This window comes from Ornithodoros turicata, unplaced genomic scaffold, assembly GCF_037126465.1.
Source record: "Ornithodoros turicata isolate Travis unplaced genomic scaffold, ASM3712646v1 Chromosome53, whole genome shotgun sequence".
In the NCBI taxonomy this organism is placed as follows: Eukaryota; Metazoa; Arthropoda; class Arachnida; order Ixodida; family Argasidae; genus Ornithodoros; species Ornithodoros turicata.
In genome coordinates this window covers 916,630-943,822 of record NW_026999381.1, presented here as the reverse complement: position 1 = coordinate 943,822, position 27,193 = coordinate 916,630, and the positions used below count along the sequence as shown (strand labels likewise).

The 27,193-nt window shown below is 45.7% G+C and overlaps 1 protein-coding gene across 3 annotated transcripts in view; it reads left to right on the top strand.

Annotated features, from left to right (window-relative positions):
* LOC135374326 (uncharacterized) overlaps positions 1-27,193 on the top strand; it is an 82,879-nt gene that overhangs the window by 10,127 nt on the left and 45,559 nt on the right. For 2 of the 3 annotated variants that reach the window (XM_064607307.1, XM_064607305.1), the window contains exons 4-5: positions 10,025-10,218; positions 11,197-17,859. In XM_064607307.1, coding sequence (XP_064463377.1) covers positions 11,223-16,940 — 5,718 coding nt within the window. In that variant the 5' untranslated portion in view covers positions 10,025-10,218; positions 11,197-11,222 and the 3' untranslated portion in view covers positions 16,941-17,859. Of the gene's footprint in view, positions 1-10,024; positions 10,219-11,196; positions 17,860-27,193 lie in introns of those variants that run through there. The other variant, XR_010416844.1, reaches the window with a different exon arrangement.

The following is a 27,193-nucleotide window of genomic DNA, read 5'->3' as shown; positions in this document are numbered from 1 at the left end:
GGGCGTTCTCGTGTCCCGAAAAAAATTGTCCCTGGTTGCGTGGCGGAAACAATGGTCCAACGGGGTTCTGTGTACACAAAAATAGCTTATTTTGTGACACGTGTACGTTTGACGGCTGACATTAATTTTCTTCTCATGTCCACTTCGTGTGGATTTGGCGGGAAACTCTAGAACCGTGAGGCGTTCTCGGGTCCCGAAAAAAATAGTCCTTGGTTTCGTGGGCGGAAACAATGGTCCAACGGGGTTCCGTGTACACAAAAATAGCTTATTTTGTGACACGTGTACGTTTGACGGCTGACATTAATTTTCTTCTCATGTCCACTTCGTGTGGATTTGGCGGGAAACTCTAGAGCCTTGTACCCCGTGGGGCGTTCTCGGGTCCCGAAAAAAATGGTCCCTGGTTGCGTGGCAGAAACAATGGTCCAACGGGGTTCTGTGTACACAAAAATAGCTTATTTTGTGACACATGTACGTTTGACGGCTGACATTAATTTTCTTCTCATGTCCACTTCGTGTGGATTTGGCGGGAAACTCTAGAACCTTGTACCCCGTGGGGCGTTCTCGGGTCCCAAAAAAATGGTCCCTGGTTGCGTGGCGGAAACAATGCTCGAACGGGGTTCCGTGTACACAAAAATAGCTTATTTTGTGACACGTGTACGTTTGACGGCTGACATTAATTTTCTTCTCATGTCCACTTCGTGTGGATTTGGCGGGAAACTCTAGAACCTTGTACCCCGTGTGGCGTTCTCGGGTCCCGAAAAAAATGGTCCCTGGTTTCGTGGGCGGAAACAATGGTCCAACGGGGTTCCGTGTACACAAAAATAGCTTATTTTGTGACACGTGTACGTTTGACGGCTGACATTAATTTTCTTCTCATGTCCACTTCGTGTGGATTTGGCGGGAAACTCTAGAACCTTGTACCCCGTGGGGCGTTCTCGGGTCCCGAAAAAAATAGTCCCTGGTTTCGTGGGCGGAAACAATGGTCCAACGGGGTTCCGTGTACACAAAAATAGCTTATTTTGTGACACGTGTACGTTTGACGGCTGACATTAATTTTCTTCTCATGTCCACTTCGTGTGGATTTGGCGGGAAACTCTAGAACCTTGTACCCCGTGGGGCGTTCTCGGGTCCCGAAAAAAATGGTCCCTGGTTGCGTGGCGGAAACAATTGTCCAACGGGGTTCCGTGTACACAAAAATAGCTTATTTTGTGACACGTGTACGTTTGACGGCTGACATTAATTTTCTTCTCATGTCCACTTCGTGTGGATTTGGCGGGAAACTCTAGAACCTTGTACCCCGTGGGGCGTTCTCGGGTCCCGAAAAAAATAGTCCCTGGTTTCGTGGGCGGAAACAATGGTCCAACGGGGTTCTGTGTACACAAAAATAGCTTATTTTGTGACACGTGTACGTTTGACGGCTGACATTAATTTTCTTCTCATGTCCACTTCGTGTGGATTTGGCGGGAAACTCTAGAACCTTGTACCCCGTGGGGCGTTGTCGGGTCCCGAAAAAAAAAGGTCCCTGGTTGCGTGGGCGGAAATAATGGTCCAACGGGGTTCCGTGTACACAAAAATAGCTTATTTTGTGACACGTGTACGTTTGACGGCTGACATTAATTTTCTTCTCATGTCCACTTCGTGTGGATTTGGCGGGAAACTCTAGAACCTTGTACCCCGTGGGGCGTTGTCGGGTCCCGAAAAAAAATGGTCCCTGGTTGCGTGGGCGGAAATAATGGTCCAACGTGGTTCCGTGTGCACAAAAATAGAGCAGTCACTCTGGAAACTCGATGAAACTAATCACAGCCGACAAATGCTATCATTCGCCCTCCTGGGGGCTTAATCGCTTCATCGTCGTTACGGTCGTTACAAGCTAACGAGTGGCGGGAAATTTAAAAAGGTGGGCATGTGATACAACACGTGCACGGCACTCTTCGCGCGATACGTGAAGGCCGTGGTACACGTCACGCGCAATGTGTCACGTGCCCACCTTTTTGAATTTCCCGCCACTCGTTAGCTTGTAACGACCGTAACAACAATGAAGCGATTAAGCCCCCTGATTTGTTAAAATTGGGGGACACAGGTTTCTTAATTGACATCGATGTTTATGAAAAATAAAAGCAGCACGTCATTCAATGGCGAAAATAAAAGCAATTACATTCGCGTGCACATTTTATTATCAAAACATACGAGAAAAGGTCTATACCTCCTTTTTCAACAAATGGGGAGAGCGAATGGTAAAACTCGATCGGCTGTGACGTGTTTCATCAGTTATCGGCAACCACACCCTTGTATTTTTGGGCGCGCAGGAGCCTGGGGGACCATTTTTCTGCCCACACAACCAGGGACCTTTGTTTTCCCCATACCCGGCACTATCATACGTTTTTGTACACCCAAGGACGCACCAGATTGGGCGGTACGGCATTACTTTTCGCAGTTATCAGTTCAGGTGCGGCGTCAGCGATGCAAGGTGACGATTGAAAGCGTACGAATAGCAATCGAAAACCGAGCGGACTCGCACAACTAGTTCCTATGGCTGGCGCCACGATTTTCCGTGGCGCGGCGGACGCTTAGCTTAGAGCGTATGGTGGAATATACGTGTACAGTGCAATGTGTTTGTAGGGGTAACGAAAGCGTGATCAATTTACATTTCTTTACATCTTGCATGATGGGAGAAATCATTCTTCTGCGGCTTGCTTAAACTTTCTATGCTGCATGGAGTAGAAAGGGTCAAGGTAGTCACGGTACAGCGTGGAACGCCACACTATTTTTGCCCTGATATGGCCAGAGTTATCCGCGGGAACTTAAAATCGCGATTGCGGAGAAATGCGCGAAAAATAAAAGGAACACTTCTACAGTCTTCTCGTAGGCATTCTTTGCACATTTTCTTTGCCATATCTAAATGTGCGGGTCGAATTCGCTTCCCCTCATTTTCATGTGGGTCAGGAAGAATACGATGATGTCACAAACTCGTGGTGGCTAAATGTGTGTCATTTTGGAACGCAGCTCCTCAGCGCCCGTACCTGCGTTGAGAAGCACCGACGTTTTAGAAGCTGGTTTAGAGTCGGACGTAGTCTTCGGCCGTCGCAGCCATCACTCCGCGCTTACAGGAACCTATCGCTACGCCACTCTTCCTCATCTTAATCCTACCGGGGTCCTAGTCTAACGAAAAAGCTATCAAAGGTTTTCTCACTTCGTGTAGGGAAAGCTGTCATACCTGGCAACTGTACACGCATGCTGGAATCCGACGGAAAACAATCCGTTTTCTCATTGTGTTTGCTTGTACTGGTGTAATAGGGTTGGGACCCCCAATGTGCACATTCAGTTGAAGAAGAAAGTCGCGCGTCTATAGACCATCGGTCGTGTATTCTCTAGACCAGTTTCCGCGGGTGACGTCACAAGGCCGGTGTGGGCAAAACAAATTAACAGAGTCCAGGACAGTGAGAATGAGAATGGGCGACGGCATAATCGAAAATGACATGGAAGAAGGAAACACAAGGAGCGGCCCTTCCGACGGGACGAGTGCATCCCTCTTCGCTTTGTATTATGGGATACTCCTGTCTACCACGTGACCGCTCACGTGACCCTCCAGACAGCATGGCGCCAGCAGAGCAGACGACGCGAGCTGTAGTTGTGTCACAGCTTATATGGCAGTATTAAGTTGAACGAGTGCCTGCGCTTTATTTCTGTGTATTCGAATGTTTACTGTTCTATTAGAAGACCAGTCACAATGTGCAGAACGCAAAAGGAGTACGCGGGACTGGAAACATCACGTGTTGCAACGGTTATTTCCAACGTATGTACGTTCCTTGATTAAGTGGAAAAGAATGCCGTCCCATTAATCAGATTTGTACAACAACAGAAGATATGAAATGAATCTGCGGCAGAGTTTGAGGTCCCAAATGGACAATTCAAGATGACCCCAACACACAAGGCCGACTAAAAGTAAAACAACTGACCGTGCACTTACGAATAACATTTAGCCGTAAAAGATTACCATAGGTCGTTTCTACGATGGTGCTCACGTTTTCACAATAAATTACTTGAAAAAATTTACTTGAAAAAAGCAAAATCATACGGAGAGCAGCGCGAGAAACAAAGCATCGCAAAACCGAAACTTTAGAAACTTTAGAGGGGATCACGTGGTGGACAGGAAGCAATGGGCGATGTTGACTCGAGCGACCGCTAGAGGGTGGCTACGCTAGCCTGGCGCGGAGAGCCGCTCCTTGTGTTTCCTTCCTGCATAAGAAACGCGAGCCCACCAGAGCCCACGTCGTGCACAGCTCGGTGACCGGCGCCAGATGTAGAGCATTGCTGTGCTTCCTCGACGGCTGCTGACGCATCGGTGTTTCACCCGATGCCGTCGAACTATGAACTCACCGGCGGTGGCTGACGATTCGTGTCGTTATGCTCCGCTCCGTCGCATCCCTAAAGGCGATGTCACACTGGACCGACAATGACATGGCGCCGACGCTGATGGAAGACAGACTTTGTCACCGTACTTTGTATTGCAAAGCACAGCTGTGACACTGTGCCGACCGACAGCGACAGACGCAATTCGACAAAATGTCGCTTCTGTATGATACATTTGGATGACAAAATCAGAAGACAGACAGTGTCTGACGATGTGTCGTCAGCGGTTTGATCGTTGCTCAAAGTATATCGCATTGCAAGGCCGTCCAGGGCCAACTCAAGCAGAGGAGACATAGCGTCAGGAAATGAGATACACTTGTGTCTGTGCTGACTTCGATGTTCGTGATAATGATTATCAACTATAAACAACGCGAATTCGCCGTACTTTTCCCAACAGGCGTATTCAGGACGCCATGTTGAAAGAAGGGACAATGCAGCTTGTCGGTTGTCGCTGTCATTCAGTGTGCCAGGCTTGTTTGTCAGGAGGGTCCGTCGATAGCGGCATTCGGCGACGGCCGACATACGGACGTCTGTGTAGGCCATCTTTTGTATGTGCGGTGTGACTGGTTCGCGTACACGATGTCTCTGGATCTCGGGCGACAGGTTCTGTCGGTTGCGGCCCAGTGTGATAGCGCCTTAAGAGGGGATACGAGTGAGGCGGCATCTCCGATTCACGATTTTTTCGCTCGTAGATGGCGCCACACGAACATACGGGTCTCAGCCTGGAGGAAGCTGTAACCATTACCCTTAGTACAAATAACTCACTCCTCCGAAGGATTGTGTAGTCCCAAAAACACGTGTGACCTCCTTGACTATTGAGATGCAGGGATCTCACGTCATGTTTGGGTTGCCAAGGTCAACTCAGCTACAAAGAAAGAAGGAGGTCCCGACGAAAGCCAATTCTTCCCTTTTGTCCCTTTGTGGACTGCATCTGGTGACTTCTTGATGTTATGCTATCTTAGCTTGTCTGACTTTCTGGACGCAGCGCGGAGTCCAAATGTTATATTTCTTTGGCCCTCGCTTATTTATATTCACCTGCTGATTTTTCTTTGGCGCCTAGTTCTCACACTAGAACATTTTGCGGACGCATTTTGTATTTAACTGACTATTCTGATTTAGTGTATTTACCTTGCGTCTGTGTGCAAGTGAATCTAAATTTATTTGTCGCCACAAACATTAACCGAATAAGTCCTCCGAAACCTAGACAAGATAAGCCGTGCAGCAGACCTTTGCATTTTGTCTTCTTTATTTTTTTTTTCTCGGACAGCGTGGATGTGCAGAGATCCAAGACTGCAGATGCATACTCTAAATGAGGGGAACTAATGTTTTGATTGTAGATGGGTAGAAATCCAGCGAACCGGTAGAGATGTAGGAAGGGAGTTGCCTCAGGACAGAAGCCGCCGATATTTCGAACAGAGACTGTTGAAGAAGAACAGTCTCTGAAGAACAGTCTCAGAAGAATAGAAGAAGAACAGTCTCTGAAGAACAGTCTCAGAAGAATAGAAGAAGAACAGTCTCTGTTCGAAATATCGGCGGCTTCTGTCCTGAGGCAACTCCCTTCCTAATGTTTTGATTGATTGATTTGTAAAAGAAAGAAATGGAGATGTTAGTCCCGAGCCACTCGGAACTAATGCTTTATATGCTGTTAATTTAATATGTTTTGTTGTACCATGGCGAAATTTCCTTCTTACAGTTTCCACAGACGAGCGGCTGCGATAAAAAATGAGCTCTACAAAGTAGATATGATAGAATTGTTGAGAATTAATACAGGGAATAAATCGTTTCATCAAACTTCCCTTTAGATAACGTACTTTCGATCACTTAGGCAGAAAACAAAAAGTAAAAGTAGAGATGACTGTGTTATTGCAAGTGTTTATTGTACACGACGACAATCACGTTCGGGTTGCCAAATATATAGAGCGACACCATATCCTCTAAAATTCATTGAGTGGGTAGTACAAGTCATTCCCTGGCGGGATCCGGAAAAAATGTCCCCGGAAAAAACGTCCCCGGAAAGAATGTCCCCGGAAAAAATGTCCCCTGTGGAAAGGCTACCGGGAGCTCCCGAAAGAAACAAAATAAGGGTGTTGATGTTAGGATCGCATGGTATTAGAATGCAGTTTGTTGCAGCACGTTTACTGAACATCCTGTCATTGTTAATGCTTATTCTGTGCTGTGAAATGAGGGTCAACGTATTTCCAAGCAATAAGCTGAAGGTCCCCGGAAGAAGTGTCCCCTGTGAAGAGGTTACCCAGAGTTTCCCCAAAAAACAAAATCGGGGTGTTGAACAAGTGCAAAAAGTTGGGCTCGTTGATGGGTTAGCATACTGCAATATTTGTGGACATAAGGTACAGACAGAACAGGCGTCAGAACAGAACGTGCGACTGAACAGAACGGGTTGTTGAGGATACAATCGCATGGTATTTAGGCCGCATTTTGTTGCCGTACATTTATTGATCGTCCTGTCATTGCTGATGCTTATTCTGTTCTGACAAGTAAGGACCAACGTGTTTCAAGGAGTAAGTTGAAGGTAAGCATGTTCACAATTACCGTCTAAGGATTGATTTGCTGTCGCATTTATATGGTGATGCTCACACAAGTCTGCTATAATTTATCTATAGAAGCAATAGGAATAGCGCCAAAAAAGCGTGTAAAGGTATCGAAAATGGTTAATCAAAATCTGGCTCAATAAAAAAAATGTCTTCGGAATCTTTGTATGCAGTAGACACCGGGAGAGAAGAGCCCTTTAGCAATTACTGCGCGGCATTGGACGGACGATACGGTTTTAACGTCAGCCGAACACATGTGGATCAGGAAGTACATGAATAAATATAGAATTGCAGAAAAAAATAAAGAAATATAATATGCGGCATTTCCTTCTACTCGCCTCACCGTTGTTTCGTGCCTATTGAGAATAATGTCCTTCATTCACTCTCGTAACTTACTCTATTGCACCCGCAGTTGTAGGTATGTAGTTGAATTTTAAATACCTTATGATCAAAAAGTCGGTGCATTGTTTTGCGCTATATTCTTACCTGAGGGGCTGGGAACGTTGACATTTTTTTCGCGAACATTTTTTCCGGGGACGTTTTTTCCGGGGACATTTCTTCCGGGGACATTCTTTCCTACACCCTTCACTGGCAATCATCCACCAGGCACTTTCTTTTTGTAAACATGTCCCCAAGAGTCTAGGCAGCTAAGACGCTCAGACTTGCAAATGCAGGTTGCAGTACATCAGTGCAAATAGTGTTCCGTGAATTTTGGGAGCAAGCCTTTTTTTTTCAGAACTTGCCATTTTTTTAGTCAATATACCCAATAAGCACCCTTCTTTTGGGTGTAATATGTGACACCCCTGCTACAAATCAAAAAAAAAAAAAAGAAAGAGGAAAAAAACACCGTGTTCACAAAATATAATACATATATCACTGTCACACCATAGATGTGTGTTTAAGCGATTGCAAAGCTATATCGCATGCCTGCGGGACCATTTTTTCCACCTTGTGCCAGCGGGACCCTTCTTTCCGGGACCCTTTTTTCCGGGACCGTTTTTTCCGGGACCGCTGTTACACCCATCATTGGACCCCGAGCCCGAGAACTCGGAAGACTGAACTATCGAAAGCCAGAGGCCACCAAGAAAGGAAAAATATATATTCGAAAAGTTACATCTGCTACATCAGGTAGATCCACAACGCTGTGCTCAGGACAGGTATTCGGAATTAATGTGCTAAATGCTTTTTATGCATTTAAAATAACTTTGTATGACCTTGTCCAGCGCATGCCACTTTTTGGCAGCATCCCTCGTGTACTGGGGTTGATCTTACAGCTGTGGATAGAGAAAGAGGTTCTTTTGAAAAAGTTCAGTTGAAAAGTGAATTTCTACGTGGAGTCTTTTTCAACATTTTATTCATAAATTATTTATTTCGCAGACATCCTCTTGGAATTCCTTATTTTTCGGCCTTTCCATAATCCAGTCTTTGTCTGTTTGATATTACCTCATTAAAAAAAGAAAAAAAAACTGTCTTCCAATTTCAACACATCGGGAGAGCGAATGATAACACCACTCGGTCTCACTGTGCCTCACCTCCCCTAACCCTACCGTTCTTTTTACGTGCATGCGATGCGAGACGAATGTTGTGTGGCTGTGTAGTGTAGCAAAGCTTTCCTGGTCTATGCCGCCTATTCTCCCTATTCTCACTCAAGGCCTCCCCATTATTTTGCGACGACTTACTCAACGTGGATCTCTTCAGACAGGTTTCACGACCTCAATTTCGCGCTTCCGCTGCCGGGGAAACCCCTTCTGGGATAGGGTGCCAGAACAGTGACTGCATTCCGCGGAACGATATGAAGTTCTCTTCTGACCAGCAATGTGGCGCTACTGTACGATGGCAAGACGGGGCAGTTCACGGAGCCGTACATACCTTAAGCTTTTTCAATATTGTGAACAACTGGAGGCATGGACAGACATGACATGGACACGTAAATATTCAAGAAAGAATTCCGCGTAAATGCTACTGATTACATTTCACATATGTGCTACAGTAAACGAGCTACGAACTTCCAAAAGCGAGAGACCGAACTTATAATTTTTTTGCTGCTTTCGTAAGGTTTTTAAAAACTTCTGCAAAAAAAATTGCAAATGTCTCCAATGCGAATTTTTTGAAATTCTAAAATCTATCGAACAAGGCCATTTTGGTCCAAATCGGTTCAGTATTAGCTGCAAAAGATCGCATTGTTTCGCCCATAGAGAATACATGGGGCCGCAGGAGGTCGTATCCCCTCTTAAGCCACCCTTAACCGACAGAGTGAACGATGCGCCAAGCAAAGGATGAACGTATGGGAGGAGTGAGGAGGAAAGCAGGGGGGAGCGAACCTCGATAGTGCGGAGAGCGCGAGGAGGAAAGTGAAGGAGGAGGGTGCTACGAGAGGAGTCGAAGGAGTTGCGCTCGCTCTGCGGCTGCTGCGTATATAACTGTTTACCTTTGCGCCCTTTAAACGTTTTCTTCCCACAACATTCTAAGGAAGGTGTACAAAAGAGACACTACACTATTCTACAAAGTTCATATACGTCAACGCGAAAGTCCGGTAAAAAAGGATTACGACAGAATGTCAGGCTACCTGCTTGAAAGGTTTGCGTGACAATGGGGTGAGCCCCTGCAGACTCAGTGCAGAGTGGCCACCCGGGCGACCGCACCCCTTGTGATCTTCTTCCAACACTCGTACCACATGCCGAAACTGTAGTATTATGTCATTCTTCGTGGACCACAGACTGCAGTATCGAAAATACCCCACGCGAGAGCGTAGCGCAGCTTGACGAGCAGCGGAGGTTCCGGCGGCATGACGTCCTTAAAGGGCTTTAAAATCCCTTCATTGAATATAGAAGCTCTTTTCGTAGGAAAAAAGAAGAAAAAAAAATGTCGACCGATACCGAGCACAGTGGTTCCGCTTTCACAGATGAGTTTCTAGATACGAGCATCCGTTCAAATGAGAAGTGAATCCCCTTTTTTAATTCATGAGGTCATTTCCCTGCTTTGGAACGAAAATCACTTACGTCGCCGGACTTAAGTGCAGTCTATACGGTGTTTTGTAAGACATTCTTCTGTTTCTCTCGTTCCAGACACCTTGCTCGTACTCCGCTACCTGAGCTGCCCAGGACGTTAAGCCTGAGTAGGTAAAAGCACACAGAGGAACGACATCAACACAGCAGCACACAGTCTGTGTGCCAAGGCTCAGGCTTTTACATAATGGACTTCTACCACCAGCTTGCCTGCATATGCGCCATCTTGTAGGGTTTCCTTGCTCTGCTGTACGGTACGTAATCTTTTTATTTATCCCGGACTCCAGAATGCATTACCCGACACCTCACGCTCCCACGTGGTCTATACATGACCTCCTTACCCCAACCTAGCGTACCTGTGACGAAGACAATTCCTTTGCTGTTTGAGTCCTGTTCTGTCCGTCTGTCTTGTATGTCTCAGACCCTACCCAAGTCTGAGGCAACACAAGCAGACGAACAAACATTACTAGCTGGAACGGACATACTCGAAAACTTCTGTTGGTTCACTTGTGTTCCGTCCTAGCATTGTTCTGAATTTATTAATCATTTGTACTGATCTTTTATCACAATATTATTGTTGCTTCACAATGCGTTTCAATCTTTAATCGTCCGTGTTGGCTTCCTCGTGATGTTCCTATGCTCCTATTTTTTCATTAAGAAATTCACGTTACATACATGGCATTCCCTATCCACGAGACGTCAATGTGTATTTTTTCTCTTTATTCTGGTTCTGTGTTTTCCTTACAATAAGTAATGCTTCGTTGCTTGTTTGAATCTAGTCTTGTGCACTCGCATTTGTCTACTTCTTCTGTGTCTACTTTTTGTATACCTCAGTTTACTTGCAAGGATTAGATACGGTCGACGGCTGAAAGCTTCACGCTTCCATCCCTCTGTCTCCTGTTATGTGTCCGATGAAACAAAGCTGTTCCCGTGAAATGACCGTCGTGGTCTCCAGAGTCAAATAAGGAAACAAGCCAAGGTATAGATAAACACTGAAAACTCAAAGACACGAGACAAAAACCTAAAACGCAGCGGCGACGACACATCATTGCTGCTTTTATTATACAACATGATCCCAGAGCAAAAAACAAGAGTCCCTGTAGCCTCAGTTGCTTCGCGGCGCAAACGCGGGAAAACGAGGGCCGCGATCCAAACAAATTACCGCACTTGACCTGTTTCTTGCCGTTCAATTAGTGTTGCTTACGTTCCTAAATACCTTGTTAAAATTACAGGAATTTATCTCTTCATCTCCAAAGGCATGGCTTCGACATCTGAATTTGATCTCGAGATGGAAAGGTCGCAAGAGTGGGAAGACGTCAGGAAGGAAATGCACGAAGCCATTGCGGCGGAAGACGAGGCTCGTGTTCTAAAGTGCCTGGATGCTGCACCTGATTTGAAACTGTGGTTGGACCCTGTGAAAGAAAAATCAGCTCGTTACAGAGCTGTTAAAAAGAAAGCCATCCGTATACATGGCCTCTTAGTCTCGCGTGGATGTGGACTCAAGAACAAGAAAGAATCATCGTACTATCAACATCTGTTACACGTTCATCGAGCTGAAATTCGACGGCAACAAGACTACACCAAAGAATGCAAAGAATCCTACATCCATTACTTGAAAAGCAAATCAAGGAGCCACGTCGGATGTGATGACTTCGACGAGCGATTGGAGAAGATGTTCAGGGAACTTTCAACCGACCAATTAAACGAGAAAATATTGAAAGTTGTTGCCACAGCACCGCATCTGGATATACTATTCGACTACAACAGTGAAGACGTTCAGGGGATCACGGGGTGCAGCGGCAGCCGCGTCCTCGGACTTGCTGATTACGAAAAGCAAAGAATTTCTATCGGAGGCGGAGCAACGGAAGCCAAAGTCCGGGGCACGTTTATTCACGAATCTTGTCATTTGGCACTTCATCTGGTGTATAAAAATGATGGCAAGCCATATTTCCGCGATGATACAGAAATGGAACGGCGATACAGAGCCATTCTGGATGACATAAAAAAACGAAGAGAAAACGATGTGGATGTCTTGATCCGACAAGCTTTGATGAAAAATAAAGAACAAGAAGCGATTGTTCGCATCCCACACATACTAACTGAATATGGCAGCGATCGTGGAACTAGGGTTCTCGAAAAGGAGGTACCAGAACTACGAAAGTTTTTCGAGGATACTATCATCCCGGACATGGAGAAATACATTCAAAATGGAATCCCGTCGATAGATGCGACAATGATAGAAAAGGTAAACGAGAGACTCAACAAAGCTTTCAACATTGGCAAACTCAACGTCAATTTCGAGAACCAACCGAAGAACAGTGTCTGGGAAAACGGGTTACTTCACGTAGTTACGGGCCCAGAACTGAGGCTTCTCGAAATAATGGTTCACAACGCTGTGCAATCTACGGGACTTCCGTACATGTTTTTCGATGCAAAACAGCTAGACTCCACACTGAAGGATGTGTTACTAGACTACAAATATGCGTTTGTTCTTGTAACGGTCCAACAAAACAAGAACGTCCAAAAGATGATTCAGCTTTTCAGTGAAGTATCCTGTGTCACTGGATCAAAAGTCATCTTGCTCGTGGAAGACAGCGACAAAGACTACTTGATGGAACGAGTACAAGCAGATGCATTCTTTACGGAGAGGCACGAAGTTCACAGAATCGACGAAGCAACCTTTGCGCATGTCACGAATAGCTGCAAAGAAGGGATTTTCGAAAATTCCCGCGTAAAACTTCAGGGCCAAGACGTTTCTAAGTTCTCGGACGCCACAAATATTGATACCTTCTTACGTTGCGTTGACACTGCAGTTTTCCTAAAGCTATGTGAGTCGGGGAACATTGACCTGGGACCTCCTCTTCATGAACTAGAAGAACGTGTTGAGAACTATTACGTGAAAAGAGAGTGTAGAAGAGCCGTGGAAATTAACTTGAAAGAATGCAATCTAGGCGACGACAGTGAGGCTTTCGCACTTCTGGGCTGTCCACACAATCAGGTCACAACACTTCTACCTCCCGGTTGTGAGGCAAAGGCCAAGAAGGATTTAAAGAATTTCGAGAAATTCGTACTCGTCCACGAGCCATGTGACTACGAAGCTCTCCTGGAAGATGGTCATTTCCGAAACAAAGTAGTGCACCTGCTAAAGTTCGACGAACCTCATAAGAGACTCTTGTGGACCAAATCAAATGGTCGTCTCAGTCACCTTCCAATGACGGGAAGTGAGAGTTACAACGAGGACGCCTTGTTAAACGTAAACGAGAAGGTTGTCATGGTCTCTGGTGCACCAGGTATGGGAAAGAGTACTCTAGCAAAGCGCTTGTGCACAGAAGTAAAAAATCGAGATACGAAGCGGTGGGTGATGTACGTCGACCTTCCTCAGAGAATGGCATCTGTTAAGACAGCGTCGCCGAGTCAAGCGGATATGTGCAGGTATCTAGCGGATCTATGCCAAGTACAAAAAGATGGTCTGGAGTTCGCTTTGTTCGAGGAAAGTTTGAACGTCGGAAGCCCTTTCAAGGTTGCCGTCATCTTCGATGCCTTCGATGAAGTGAACGAGGAATGCCGCAAGTGCGTCTCGGAGCTTACATCGTTTCTATCTGAAAAGAAAGCTTGCAAGATATATATGTTTACTCGCACTGTATTCAAGTCCCATGCACAAGATGCTTTCCACACGGTGTCATATGAACTCCTTCCTTTTTCAGACGAAAATCAGGAGGAGTTCATTAGAAAATATGAGGGAACAGCTCATTCAACCAATGAAAATACTGGAGTCTCCAAGCTGTTCCAGCGACTGCACACGAACTTGAAGGAGACAAACAAGACAATCCTAGAAACCCCTCTCCTGCTTCGTATGATCTTTGAAATGAAGAATGGGGAAATTGCAGAGTCTGACGATTACTCTTCGTTACTTAAACGTGCAAACATATCAGCCGATAAGAATAAGAACTTATATATTGTACACGTGTACAAGTTGTTTGTGTGGTACAAGCACCTTGTATTCAGAATTGAAAAAAGAAAAGAAAATCTCCGCCTACACGCCGTACAAGAGGAGAATGACTCCGCAGCGCTTCAGTTTTACGAAAACCATAAAGTCCTCGCTATGAAGTGTATATTCCCTCAGGAAACCTTGAAATACTTATTGAACAAAGACGAATTAGAGAATATAGAGCCCGAAGGACGTTTAATGAAGGACGCAGCTAATAATTGTCTCAAAGAAGGATTTCTGAATGGTCTGAACAACGGAATTCCAGAGTTCGTTCATAAGACATTCGCTGAATTCTTTGCAGCCGATTACTTACTGAAGAAAGCGAAAGTAACAGAAAATTTAGACCTGAGGGATGTCATTGTCAATCTGTACCGTGAAGAAGAATACAGCGGTGTAATGATGTTGTTCGACGCACTGGCATCGGAGTCCTTTCCCCTTCACTCTGCTGTGATGAACAATGACGCTTCATATTTTAAGCAACGTGTTATCCAAGGAGAGGATATGTTGAAAGTCGATGAGCTCGAAAGGACGCCATTGCACGTAGCAGCCCTGCATTCTGATCAAGCAACATTGAAGAAGCTTCCGATGGATGATGAGCTAATCACGAAGGATTTGTTTCAACTGTCACCGTTTGGGTACGCAGAGCTGCGGTCTCCATGGGACGCAAAATACGCTGGAGAGTGGATGGAATGCTTGCGGACTGAGACTTCGGCTGCGGGAGACAGACTTAACGTGTTATGCGCTCGATGCAGTGAGGAAGCAGTGAAACGTTCTACCAAAAATCTACGCACGTGTGAAACCTTCGAGGAAAAGAGACATTTTCTTGAACGAGCAATATTCACGGCTGTGAGACACGACCTACGAGGCGTTTTAGACGTGTATCTGAGCTATGTGTCCCAGAAAGAGAGTACCGTAATCCTAGACAGAGGCATCATGGACCAATTAGGATCACGCAACGAACGAAGCTTGAGATGTTCTGCAGAGTCTTCGGTAATTGAAAACCTTGATAGTTTTACAGACAGTAGCAATAGAACTGTCCTTTTTTACGCAAAGTCTGAGACTGTTTGTAAAATGCTCCTTCCTTACTGCGATACGGGAATTCTTGATAAGGATGGAAACACAATGTTGCACATTAGTGCGAAAGAAGGAAATCTGGATACAACACAGTTTTACATTTACTTCGCACATTTATCCGCTAACAAGGGAAATAGAAACTTTCAAACTCCTTTGCACTTGAGTGAAGATGCAGAGATTGTGAGGCTACTTCTTCCTCTTTATCCCTCAGTGAATGTTCTCGATTATGACCAACACGCTCCGATGGATATATGTGCAAAGAGAGATGATTTGGAGGCCATGAAGTTGTTACTCCTTCGCACTCGGACATGTGACGAACATCACATCAGGCTGAACACAACGCTTCATGGGGCTTCTGCCTTTCTTTCCCTTAAAGCTGTGACGTTTCTTCTACCCCACACAAATGCGCACATGCTTAACTACAAAGGAGAAACGTGCTTAGACGTTGCTAGGACAGATTGGGAATATCGTTCGAGTTGGGAGTCCAACGTTGTGAGGTGTCTCATGCCACACTCGATCGTGAACTCACCTGAAACGTTCGACTCATCACCGTTGTACATTTGGGCGAGACGTGGTGGAAGGAAAAAGATGCAAACTCTATGGCCTTATTTGAGACACAGTGACCCTAGGCATGCACAGAGGATCAGCAGAAGATGGGTGGATGTGCATATGAACAAGGATTTCAAAGAAGAAATTTGGTGTCTGAAACTTCTCTTCCTCCATTTAGATGACATCGCTGGTGATCCTTGTAGCCGTAAACTGCTACATGATGTGGCCAAGGACAAGCTACGTGAGATAAAAGGAGAAAATTTCATTAATTACATGAAACTGTTACTGCCGCATTTAACTCTCAGTGAGCAGGATTATGTAGAGTGGAGCGTAGAAAGTGACGACATTGTTACCTTATATCGGGGATGGTCGCACATGAATAACACCGATGATCCCCACATTCACGATGTCAACACGGAAATGGTCGGCGACGATGGCAATACGAAGTTGCTAATAGAAGCAGAGGAAGGAAATGTGGAAGCTGTTAAGATCCACCTCTCCCCTTCATCCGTGTACTTTACAGATGAAAAAGAGAACACTGCATTGCACTTGAGCGCGAGGAGGGGACACGCGAATGTGGTGAAGCTTCTCATTCCTTTTTATACATCAGTGGACGTGATAAATGTGGATCGAGAGACACCCATGCATGTGTGCGCCTTTGAAGGACACCTGGACGTTGTAAAGTTGCTATTACTCCGCACTAGAATGAGTTCCCGTGCCAAGTATGGAATGACACCTCTTCACTTCGCCTGTTACAGTTGTGCCGTTGATATCGTGAACTTCCTTCTTCCGCACTCGTTCCCTAATATGCGGGACACGTTTGGTTCCACGTGCTGCGCCCTTTCCGCTGAAAGAAGCGAAATGAATGTTGTGAGATGCCTCATCCCACACTCTCTTATGAACTGTCCTAATTGGAGTGGCGATTCACCAATGCGAATCTGTGCAATATATTATATGAGAGAAGAGCTGGTGACATTATTGCCATATTCTTGTGATTATGACGCAGCGAGTTCATTGACTATTCTCCCGCTGTCATTTCGTAAGGACGATATGAGTATGGAAGCTACGCCTTGTCTGAAACTGATGGTACTCCACTCATATGTCAAGGCAGTAGATAAGTGTTTCTGTGCAACACTCAGCCGCATTCGAGAGTATTATGTAGAGAGTGATTCATTCTGGCATCCAACAGAGACTAAGAGATCACTATTCCTGAACTATATTTCTTTCTTGCTTCCACATACAAATGTTTCTGCTAAGGATGATGAAGGCAAGAAACTATTACAAGGAGCCCTCCAATGTAGCGACGATCCCGAATTGGTTAGCTTCCATCAGAAATGGACTAGCTTGAGTGACTTTCATTCATGATGCTGACGATTGTTGGCAACGGTTGTGGTTAAGCACTAGGTGGCATCGAGCTGTCAATGGACACGAGCTCTGCAGACGATATAGCAGTTTTAATAGAGGTATCAACAGCAGTATACTGAGTCCTTGCCTTCACCCGAGAAAGCACAAATATTCATCCAGTGTCAAAAATATAGGAAAAAAATCTGTTTTGTGATTTTTTGTGATTGTGATTATGACTAACGCGTTTTGTTTCTTCCTTATTCCTTATGTTACAAAGTACCGTTCCATAGTAGGTTCATAAGGTGATTTGAAAATGTGTAAAAAATGTGTCTATTCCTAATGTGCTAGTTATATGGTTAGCTATGATATGCCACAGAATTAGAATACGGCTGCGTGCGATTATGTTTATATAGTGCATCTCACGTAGACTGGAGATAACTATAATACAGCGATTGAATCTCACATTCTTAAAAAAAAGTAGGTCAGTGTTATACTTTTTAGAGTGGTAATGGCTTTTCACCAATGTTAGTCGAAAGATGTGTGAAGTTTAATCCATCTAGCAGGGTGATACGCTTCAACACTAGAAATATATGGGTCTTAAGTTTACCGCCCTTGGTGTCAAATGTAAATGAAATAAAGTGTTTTTCGCACATTGGAGAGGGCTTAATTCAAATTATTTTGGAACTCTCGCTCACTTCGCTGCAGAGTTGTGTAAAGTAAATATTGTCGAGCGAAACACATGTGTGATACGGTCGTACTTTTATTACGACCGATTAAGTGTATGGCTTCCAAATTGCTTTTCCAGTTATCGTTACAGATTACGGAACATATTACTTTGAAGTAACCAAGATTCGTGTAAAGGAACCTCGACTGACTCAAATATATGCCTGTTACAAATTGGATTTGTGTATGTGTGATTAAATGATTATATGCAGTTGTCCTTGGAAGTGATGTGTCCACTTAGATGTCATCAAGAGATGCAGATGGGGAAAAAATTCAGTGAACCGGTAAGCAAAGATGAAGGGAAGTGTCCCAGGAGGAGAGCCGCCCATATATTTCGAACGGAGACTGCTATTCCTCTTCATCATGAACGAGAATCAGAATTAGCGGCTCGCACACAGCCCAGAACATGTCCTAGGGCCTCATAGCATCTTTACTAGTTTGAACCGCACCGGCTTTCAACAAACATAACAAAATACAGTTAACGTTTCGGGTCTCATTCGAGTCCCATCATCAGAATGACGCTGTCCTGGTCGTCACCGGGTATTTACGTAGAAGAGGAGCTTAGCATCCTGGGAGGGGGCCTGGTTGTCGATTGATAGCTTCTTTTGTTTTCTTTATGTGCCATGACTCCAGCTGTCTCCTCACCCCCCATTTGTTCTTTTTCGCCAGAATGCATGGGTTGTCCAGGTCTAACACGTGCCCTGTTTTGCGCGCGTGTTCACACAGTTCTGTTGGGTTTGTTGCTGATTTCTCGATATCTTTCTTGTGTTCCTTCATTCTTGTTCGTGTCTTCCTTCCTGTTTCTCCGATGTACACGGCATTGATCTTGACAAGATACCTTGTATACAACGCCTCGTTCTTCTTCCGGTGGTGTTCTGTCCTTGGGGTGGCTTAGTACGTTCCTCAGTGTTGTCGTGGGCTTAAATGCAGTTTTAATGTTCACCTGGGAGAGCACCCGTCTAATTGGTTCTGACACACCCTTCAGGTAGGGGATGGTAACGTACATGGGTCTTTCTTGACTACTTTTCGCCTGTTCCGTGCGTGTATTCAACATTCGGCAGTATGTATCACAGATAAATTGCTCGGGGTATGCCCTTCTTCGTAGATCCGCTTTGGCCTTTGTTATTTCTTCATGTCTTGTCTGATGATCTGAAGGGATCTTTCTGAAGGGATCTGAGGAGACAGCTGGAGTCATGGCACATAAAGAAAACAAAAGAACCTATCAATCGACAACCAGGCCCCCTCCCAGAATGCTACGCTCCTCTTCTACGTAAATACCCCGTGACGACCAGGACAGCGTCATTCTGATGATGGGACTCGAATGGGACCCGAAACGTTAACTGTATTTTGTTATGTTTGTTGAAAGCCGGTGCGGTTGAAACTAGTAAAGAGGTAAGCACTTCATTGAGAGATAACCGCTCTTTATTACTTCCTGTACTGGACTAGCATGGTTCTCTGTTTGCAGTGCTTTGCGTTGACCATTATGTGGTGTAATGCAATTGAATACATCTAATCACTTCATAACCACCTCTCCTTTGGCACAGTTCTAACCATACCACGTTTGTGATATGATAAGACGTCGGTCTGTTCCTCCCTTAAAATATCTCGACCCAAAGATGACTCTGAAAAACGAGGGCGTTGGAAAAAAGACTCCTGTAATAGTATCCATTTATCATCAGAAAAGCACCACAGGCGAAAAGCGTATTTTCAACGTCAACGTCAAAGTTTTAGAACCCTAACCTTAGATGCGAAACTCGCAACTCATTTTTCACACGAAACAATTCATGTTCTGAGGCTGGAACACATATATAGAAGGACAAACACATACGTGTTTAATATTTCTTTCATCATTTTTCACTTTCGTTGAACCTACACATGGCTGTATCGGAGGAAGTGAGGTTTCTACCAAAACTATTTCTGAGGACTTCAAACAAACAAGTTCTTTTATTCTCTTTCTCCAGGAAAGTTTCAACGATCTCTTCGTGGACACAATGACGCCTCTACGTTTCGCTGTTGTCTTCGTCCTCCTCTTTGGTAACACTAATATGGGACCTAATATAGGATGTTGTGAAAGTTTGATCAAACCCAAAGCTTCATTATGAGAGCTGCAGTTGTTTTCAACTGACAATTATTCTACTATAGCCGGAGGAGATGTCCTAGGATAGCACAAGAACCAGTAATTTATCAAGACCTCCTGCACCCCCCCCCTAACACCCCCCAAATGTTCAGTGACACCCACTAACTTTTTTACCTGTGTATCCCCTACAGGGGGTGCCCTTACGATTTCTGGTTGAGATACATGCCAGTGATGATATGTTATGTTATGATAACGTAACTATGATAATGACGCACCCCTACCCACTTTTTCCAACACCCATCCACGCTTGGAATTCTGGGTAAACCACTGAAAAGAACACAAGGAATGGAAACATTGGCGGGTTCCGAACTACGGTTTTTGTCCCCGTCTTTTACCCCTAGCGGATTGCTCCAGGATAATTCAGCTTTAGTTATGTTGAAACTTGTGGCGAGCCGACTGAAAAACGCCCATATACACCCCCCCCCCCCCATCTTTTCCTTTTCTTTTTTCTTGAACATGTCCTTCGCCCTAAGACAGCAGAAAGTTTTCTACACGAAGGCTTTCCTCGTCATTCGGTAACACGTTTAGAGAGATGAGGTAGTCACGTGAGGTGCTCAGGACGCGTAACAAGCTGTCGAAAGCGCCTGACGCAACAGCTCACCTGGTGCGATCCAGGTGGCGGGGAACTTGAGAGTGCGAGAAACTCAAAATTTACCTTTCTTTTTAAGGTGTATTTGTCGCCAGTGAAGCTGCACCTGAAGCACACGAGCTTGAACGTAAGTTCCTTTGGAATTACTAACTATGTTACCGTATAGCCATCATTGTGAGGACTTTTCCCTTTGCAGGTCGTCAAGTTGTAGTCGACCTCTGCGCTTGTATTGAGGGTGTTCTCGGTTGCACTGGGAAAAGTTGCACAAGGGCAAGCGGGTGCAAAGAATGCTACCTTGGATGAACAACATGGCTGACCGGCAACCGTTAACTACGAAATGATCAAATGCACGTATATGAAATAAGAGAGCCTGGTATTCTCTTTCACTAACATGATCATGGGTGGCGGGGCCTTTTGGGGGCAATAAATTGTACTAAGCAGCAGACATTGCGTTCGTTTATTTCTCTTTCGATTTTCTGTACGACTGCATTGACATGGGATCCCGTGCGCCTGCACAACTGCACGCCGTGCAGCGATAACAACACATGCGGTCTGAAAACCCAACTTTACTGCGTAACACTCTCGCCATCAACCATTTTGCAGAACGATACATTTATCGGTTCACAGAAGAGTGGAGTCTTTTGTCAATCTCTACGTGTTCATATCCATACATGAACTGACCCACTCCCCAAAGTGTGAAAAAATATTTACACAGTCCTTACCTGACCCTGGTCAGTCTCGACGGGTGCATGTTCTACATGAACCAACCCACCCCCAGAGTGTGAGATACGTAAAACGGTGTACAGGCCTAAACTTGGTCAGTCTCAACGAGTGCATATCCCACGTGAAGTGACTCACTCTACAACGCATGAAAAATATAGAAGGCTCTCCTAACCTACCCTTGGTCAGTCTAGACGGGTGCATATTCTACGTGAACTAACCATCTCCACGACGTCTGTAATACACAAAAGGCTCGGAAAGGCTCTACACGAACTGACCCACTACCACACGTATAACTAACGACCCAGCACACCATTAATCAGATTTCTACAGCTTGGGACAAAAGTTTACGCAACACCGGTGGGAAGAATTTCTCCAACGGAGCGACAACCTCGCAGCAAGTAGGAGTAGGCACACATACTGGGAGATGGAAGGAATAGCCGGCCACCCGTTTCTTATTCGATCTCTTCGTGATAGCTCACATGGGGCCCCTCCTATGAAGAAATGGGCAGGCGCCGTGTTCCGTAAACTTTTGCCACAAAGCTGTACAACAACAGAGAATATGAAATGAATCTGCGGCACAGTGCCAGGTCCCGATTCAACATGACTCGATCACACAGGAGACTAAAATAACTGATCGTGTACTTACGAATAAAACGTGTTCCCGTGACAGAGCTGCTTTCTGTTCGGCGAGAGCCGCAGACGGGACAGAAACACATTACCATACGTCGTTTCTACGAAGGTGCTCACATTTCCACAATAAATGGCTTTCGAAAAGCGAAATCACACGGAGAGCAGCGCGAGAAACAAAGTCTCGCAAAACCGAAACTTTAGAGAGGATCACGTGGTGGACAGGACGTAATGGCGATTTTGACCCGAGCGACCGCTAGCTAGAGGGCGGCTATGCCAGTCTGGAAGGAAGAGCCGCTCCTTGCATTTCCTTCTTCGATGGATACTGCCCCAGCGTTAAAGAGATGTAGACGCCTGAAACTCAACTGGAACTCGAGTCCTGATCGGCGATGATGGAATAAAAGCGTAAGATGTGCTGGAGAGCTCGTGGGTCCAGGAGTAAAGATCCACCAGGACAATCACATGAACGACATCCTAAAGAAGCATTTGGTCCCTCGGATCAATTTCCATTTTCGGTAACGAACCATAAGTGTTTCAACGACACTCGGCGCTAGCTCACGAAGCAACGATGGTGCACGGCTGGAGCAGAGGAAGTCTCAGTGATTTGATCTCGGCACAGGAGTGATCCCCATACAGTCCTCATCTCAATCACACTTATCTGCGGAGTATAATAAGCACGGACATGTTGTACTCCTGACTGCAGACTCCTTCCAGTCTCATTCGACGAAGGCGTGGGACAAAATGGATGACTACTACCTGCGACACATACTGTCAACTCCTTCCTGCGTCGTCATCTGCGAGTGCATCCCTAACAGAGGCGATGCAGTTAACAGGTCCGATTTATTTCGAGTACATGCATTCCGTTGAGCTGAAAATATTAGAAAATACGAATTATACAACTGATGAGTGATTATTGAGGACAATCCGGATACAGCTTCACCACGCGACACACGCAAGGCCAATCACTGCACAGATCTGAGGATAATCCAATAACGTCAAGTAAGAGGGGAGTAATTGTGGTGTCCAGTTACTCCATCGCATAAAAAGCGTTCCCCCGAGACTGAGGACACCAGCGATAGAACGTCGGACAGCCCCATCGGCGGCTGTATCATTGCACCCTTTCTCAAGAAACCCCTTCTCCTCGCAAGGCGGGACTAGTTGTAACTGCCGTAACGAACGTTTCTCAACTGTACCTGAAGCGTCAGTCACGAGAACATTTATTCATTAATTAAGCCAGCGCTGTCTCATGTAACAAACGTCACAACCACATTTAGTCTCTCATACAACACACAACTGCCTCACAGTGATCGCTCCATAGTACCGAACGATTCATAGACGCTGTGTGTGTTGCATAGTCTCTTCCTCCGTTTCTGATATTTGCCTTTCGCCGTATTTCGAGTGATTTCGATGGCAGATATACCACGTCGTTGTTGTCCAAACCAAAACCATGCACCCACATGGTCCCGCGGTCATCCTCGTCGTTCACAGTTGGCTCAGAGAATTGGATAGCTGTGACGTAAGCCCATTTCAAAGCCAATTATCCAGCAGTCACGTCCTGCTATTTTTGCCCGATAACTCCGCCCCAGTTGAACTGAATACAGTTAGAGGTCGATGTATATATTCGATAGTAAAGCATCGTGAGAACGTTGTCCTGCAGAGTATTCGCTATTCACGGAAATCATCATGGTCCCTTTAAGTGCGTTGATTTTCCCATCACTTTCCCGCTTACCTGGTAGTGACCTGGTGCTACAGTGCCTTGTGGTTCCTAGGAGTGGTGGTCACGCCGACACCACTGATTCAAACTGCCACCGTAAGGCACGCGTTCCCAGATGGTGGTGGTGGTGGTAAAAAGGCTTGCCGATGTCGCCCTCACATGGTCGCGTTCCTTCCTAGGTATGATCCTAGGCAGAATATTTCACAGAATTGTGTCACCGGCACCAGTTAACTTCATGCGTCGTCGTCATCGCCTTCAGCTAGGGGAGCACCCGTGACGAACATTTTTAATATAAACGCATCCGCCACACCAGCAAAGTTGAACGACTGGCGCTGAGGTTATGTAACAGTCGCCAAACTCGGATCTCGCGTTTGCGGTGATCGCCGCGGTAACAGTTACAAGCTTGAAGCTTTTTTGCGCGTGCTATTCGATGCGTGCTATTCGAAGAAACGCATGGAAGGTACGTTGTTCATTACTAAGCGTTACTTTCTTTCGTGCCGTTATCCCGTACGCAACTCTCCGCAGTCTTGGTCTGTTGCATGGCGACGACAAGCACGAACAGCAATCTTTAACGTGACGTGATTTCACAAGCAGGAGTTGGCATTGCACTAGTTCTAGTTTTAGTCCTAGCTTGTTGAGATAGTTATATGGGAGCCAGTCCTTGTGTCTGGTCTTCCGCCTCGATGCCAATACACAAGCTTGAAGCGTGATGTGGGTAATGTCGTGTTCGGCTGATATCGGCAGATAAACGATCGCCCCTGGCAACTGTGGGATATTGCGCAACACAGTGTAACACGCGCTCAACGCGTCAGTCGCGCCCAGACTCCCGTAATGGAAACTATGCTCCTATGTACTCTGATGTAATATCAATTAAACAGTTGGAAAATACAACAAATGGCGACGAGGATGGGATCTCTCGCACCGATGGGATCTCCGACATCGATGGACGACTGATCGCATGTGTCTTACGACGTAGAATCATCGGTCTGCCAACTGTGAGTACAGGAATTTGGTACTAAAATGAGTGCACCCCTTGTCGGAAGACTTGATGCCTTTGATGAAAACGTCGCGATCGAGAGCTGGACCTCGTACGTTGAACGTGTAGAGGAGTATTTTGTCCTCAACAATCTTCAAGAAGACAAGAAAGTGGCAGCGCTTATAACCAGCATGGGAGCGAAAACATATAACACTCTCCGCAAATTGACATGCCCAAAGAAGCCTTCGGAGTTAAAGTTCAACGAGATCAAAAAGTACCTCACGGACTATTTCTCTCCGACGCCGTTGGAAATGTCAGAGCGGCATCGTTTCTACAATCGTGTTCAAGGACAGTCCGAATCAGCAAGTGAGTTTTTGGCTGAGTTACGTAAACTCTCCGAACATTGCAATTTTGGCACATTCCTTGACGAAGCCCTTAGAGACAAATTTGTCTGTGGCCTGCGAAGCACCTCTGTTCAACAGCGCATGCTCACCATGAAGGATTTGACCTTGACAAAGGCGCTTCAAGAAGCGGTGTCATGTGAGCTCGCAGCCAAACGTGTGGAGGAACTACATAACAAAAGAGAAAGCATAAACGGAGCCGCGTCTAGTGTTTCGAAAGTTCGAGACGAGGAAAAGAAGTGCTTCCGCTGCAACAAGAAGGGTCATGTTCCTTCGAAATGCCGATACCTCGACGCTGTATGCCTCCACTGCAACAAGAAGGGTCATTACGTCCCGCCTGCAGAAATCTTGCAGCAAACAAGTCGTCCACTGAAGCTAAAACGAAGCAAACAAAAAAGAAGGACACTACAATGCATCAAAGGCTGAAAATGTTGGAACCATTCGCCAGGATGTTGACTCAGAGCTACTTGCGCATGTCACTGCTGGTGGATGTGAGCCCATTTGGTTAAAACCAGAAATTGAGGGCCATGTAATTCCAATGGAAATGGACGCAGGGTCAAAGTATACTATTGTACCCCAAGTTGTCTACTCGAAGCATTTCAGCCACATTCCACTGGAACCTCCCTCCATGAAATTTCGAACTGTGACAAGTGAATGCTTCGTACCTGATGGCGTAGCCACAGTTCAAGTAAAATTTCGAGAGAAATGTTCAAGGCTCCAACTCTGTGTTGCAAGAACCCCAGGACCAGCACTGTTTGGCCGAGAGTGGATTCAAGAATTCAAGTTGCTTGAAGAAACAAATGGAATCTTCAAGACGTCGACTGCAACGAAAGCTTCTTAAGAAGAAGTCAAAAATAAGCTGAACCAGATTCTAGAAACTCACAAGGTCGTATTTGAAGACTCCATCGGGAAGTTGAATGGAATCAAGGCAACCTTAAACCTGAAGGAAAATGTTCAGCCCAAGTTCCTTCGTGCTCGTCAAGTTCCATACGCACTCAAGGAAAAAGTCTTTGCCGAATTGGACCGACTGGAATCGGAAGGTATTCTGACCAAAGTCAATGTCAGTGAATGGGCTACTCCCATAGTTCCTGTAGTAAAGCCCAATGGGACAGTCAGGATGTGTGGAGATTTCAAGAGCACCATCAATCAACACTTAGTCGTGGATCAGTATCCTCTACCACTGGCTGAGGACATTTTCGCGAAGTTATCTGGTGGTCAGAAATATACAAAAATTGACCTCCGGCAAGCATTCCTTCAAATGGAAGTGGATGAGAAGTCCAAGCATTTGCTAACTATCAATACAGAAAAGGGACTCTTCCGGTATAACAGGATGGTGTTTGGCATTGCTCCCGCACCTGCGATTTGGCAACGCACCATCGAAGAAGTTCTATAGGGTGTTCCTATGACACATGCAACGCAAGACGACATATTAGTGAGTGGTACTACTGAAGAGGATCATCTCGAAAATCTTTCGAAAGTCCTCAAGCGCCTGGAATCGTTTGGACTAAAAGCAAACCGGCAGAAGTGCTCCTTCTTGCAGGACAGCATTGTGTACTGCGGATACAAGATCAGCAGCGAAGGTTTACACAAGACCCAAGACAAGATCCGTGCTGTACTTGAAGCTCCAGCACCGCAAAACGTCAGCCAGCTGCGTTCCTTTCTTGGGCTAATCAACTACTACGGAAAATTTATTCCGGACATCGCAAACCTTTTGCGACCTTTGCACGCACTTTTGGAAAAATCTGCAAAGTGGAAATGGACAAAAGACTGCAAAGTAGCCTTCCAAAAAGCTAAAGAAATTATTGCGTCTGACACAGTCCTTGTCCACTTCAATCCGCAGCTACCACTCCGTCTCGCTTGTGATGCCGGACCACATGGTCTCGGCGTAGTTCTTTCTCACGAAATGCCCGATGGGACGGAAAGGCCAATCGCATTTTCCTCGAGAACCCTTAAAACGGCAGAAAAGAACTACTCACAAATTGACAAAGAGGCCCTAGCCATTGTCTGGGGAGTACAGAAGTTCTACGCTTATTTATATGGCCGACATTCCAGAGAACGTTACTTTGAACCGGGACAACATGTTTCTCTTCGTGACTACAGAGGAACTGATAAGTGGACCACTGGTCTTGTCCTCAGACGCTACGGACCATTGTCCTATGAAGTAAAGGTTGGTGACAAAATCTGGTGCCGGCACATCGACCAGCTGAAACCGGGTGCCTGCGAACGTCAAAACGCTCGAGAAGAACACCGCAGACTAACTTCAAATGACTCTGCTGTTCCAGAGCCCATGGTAGCGGATCGACCACACCAACCAGAAGCAGAAGATACACAGTGTAACACGCGCTCAACGCGTCAGTCGGGCCCAGACTCCCGTAATGGAAACT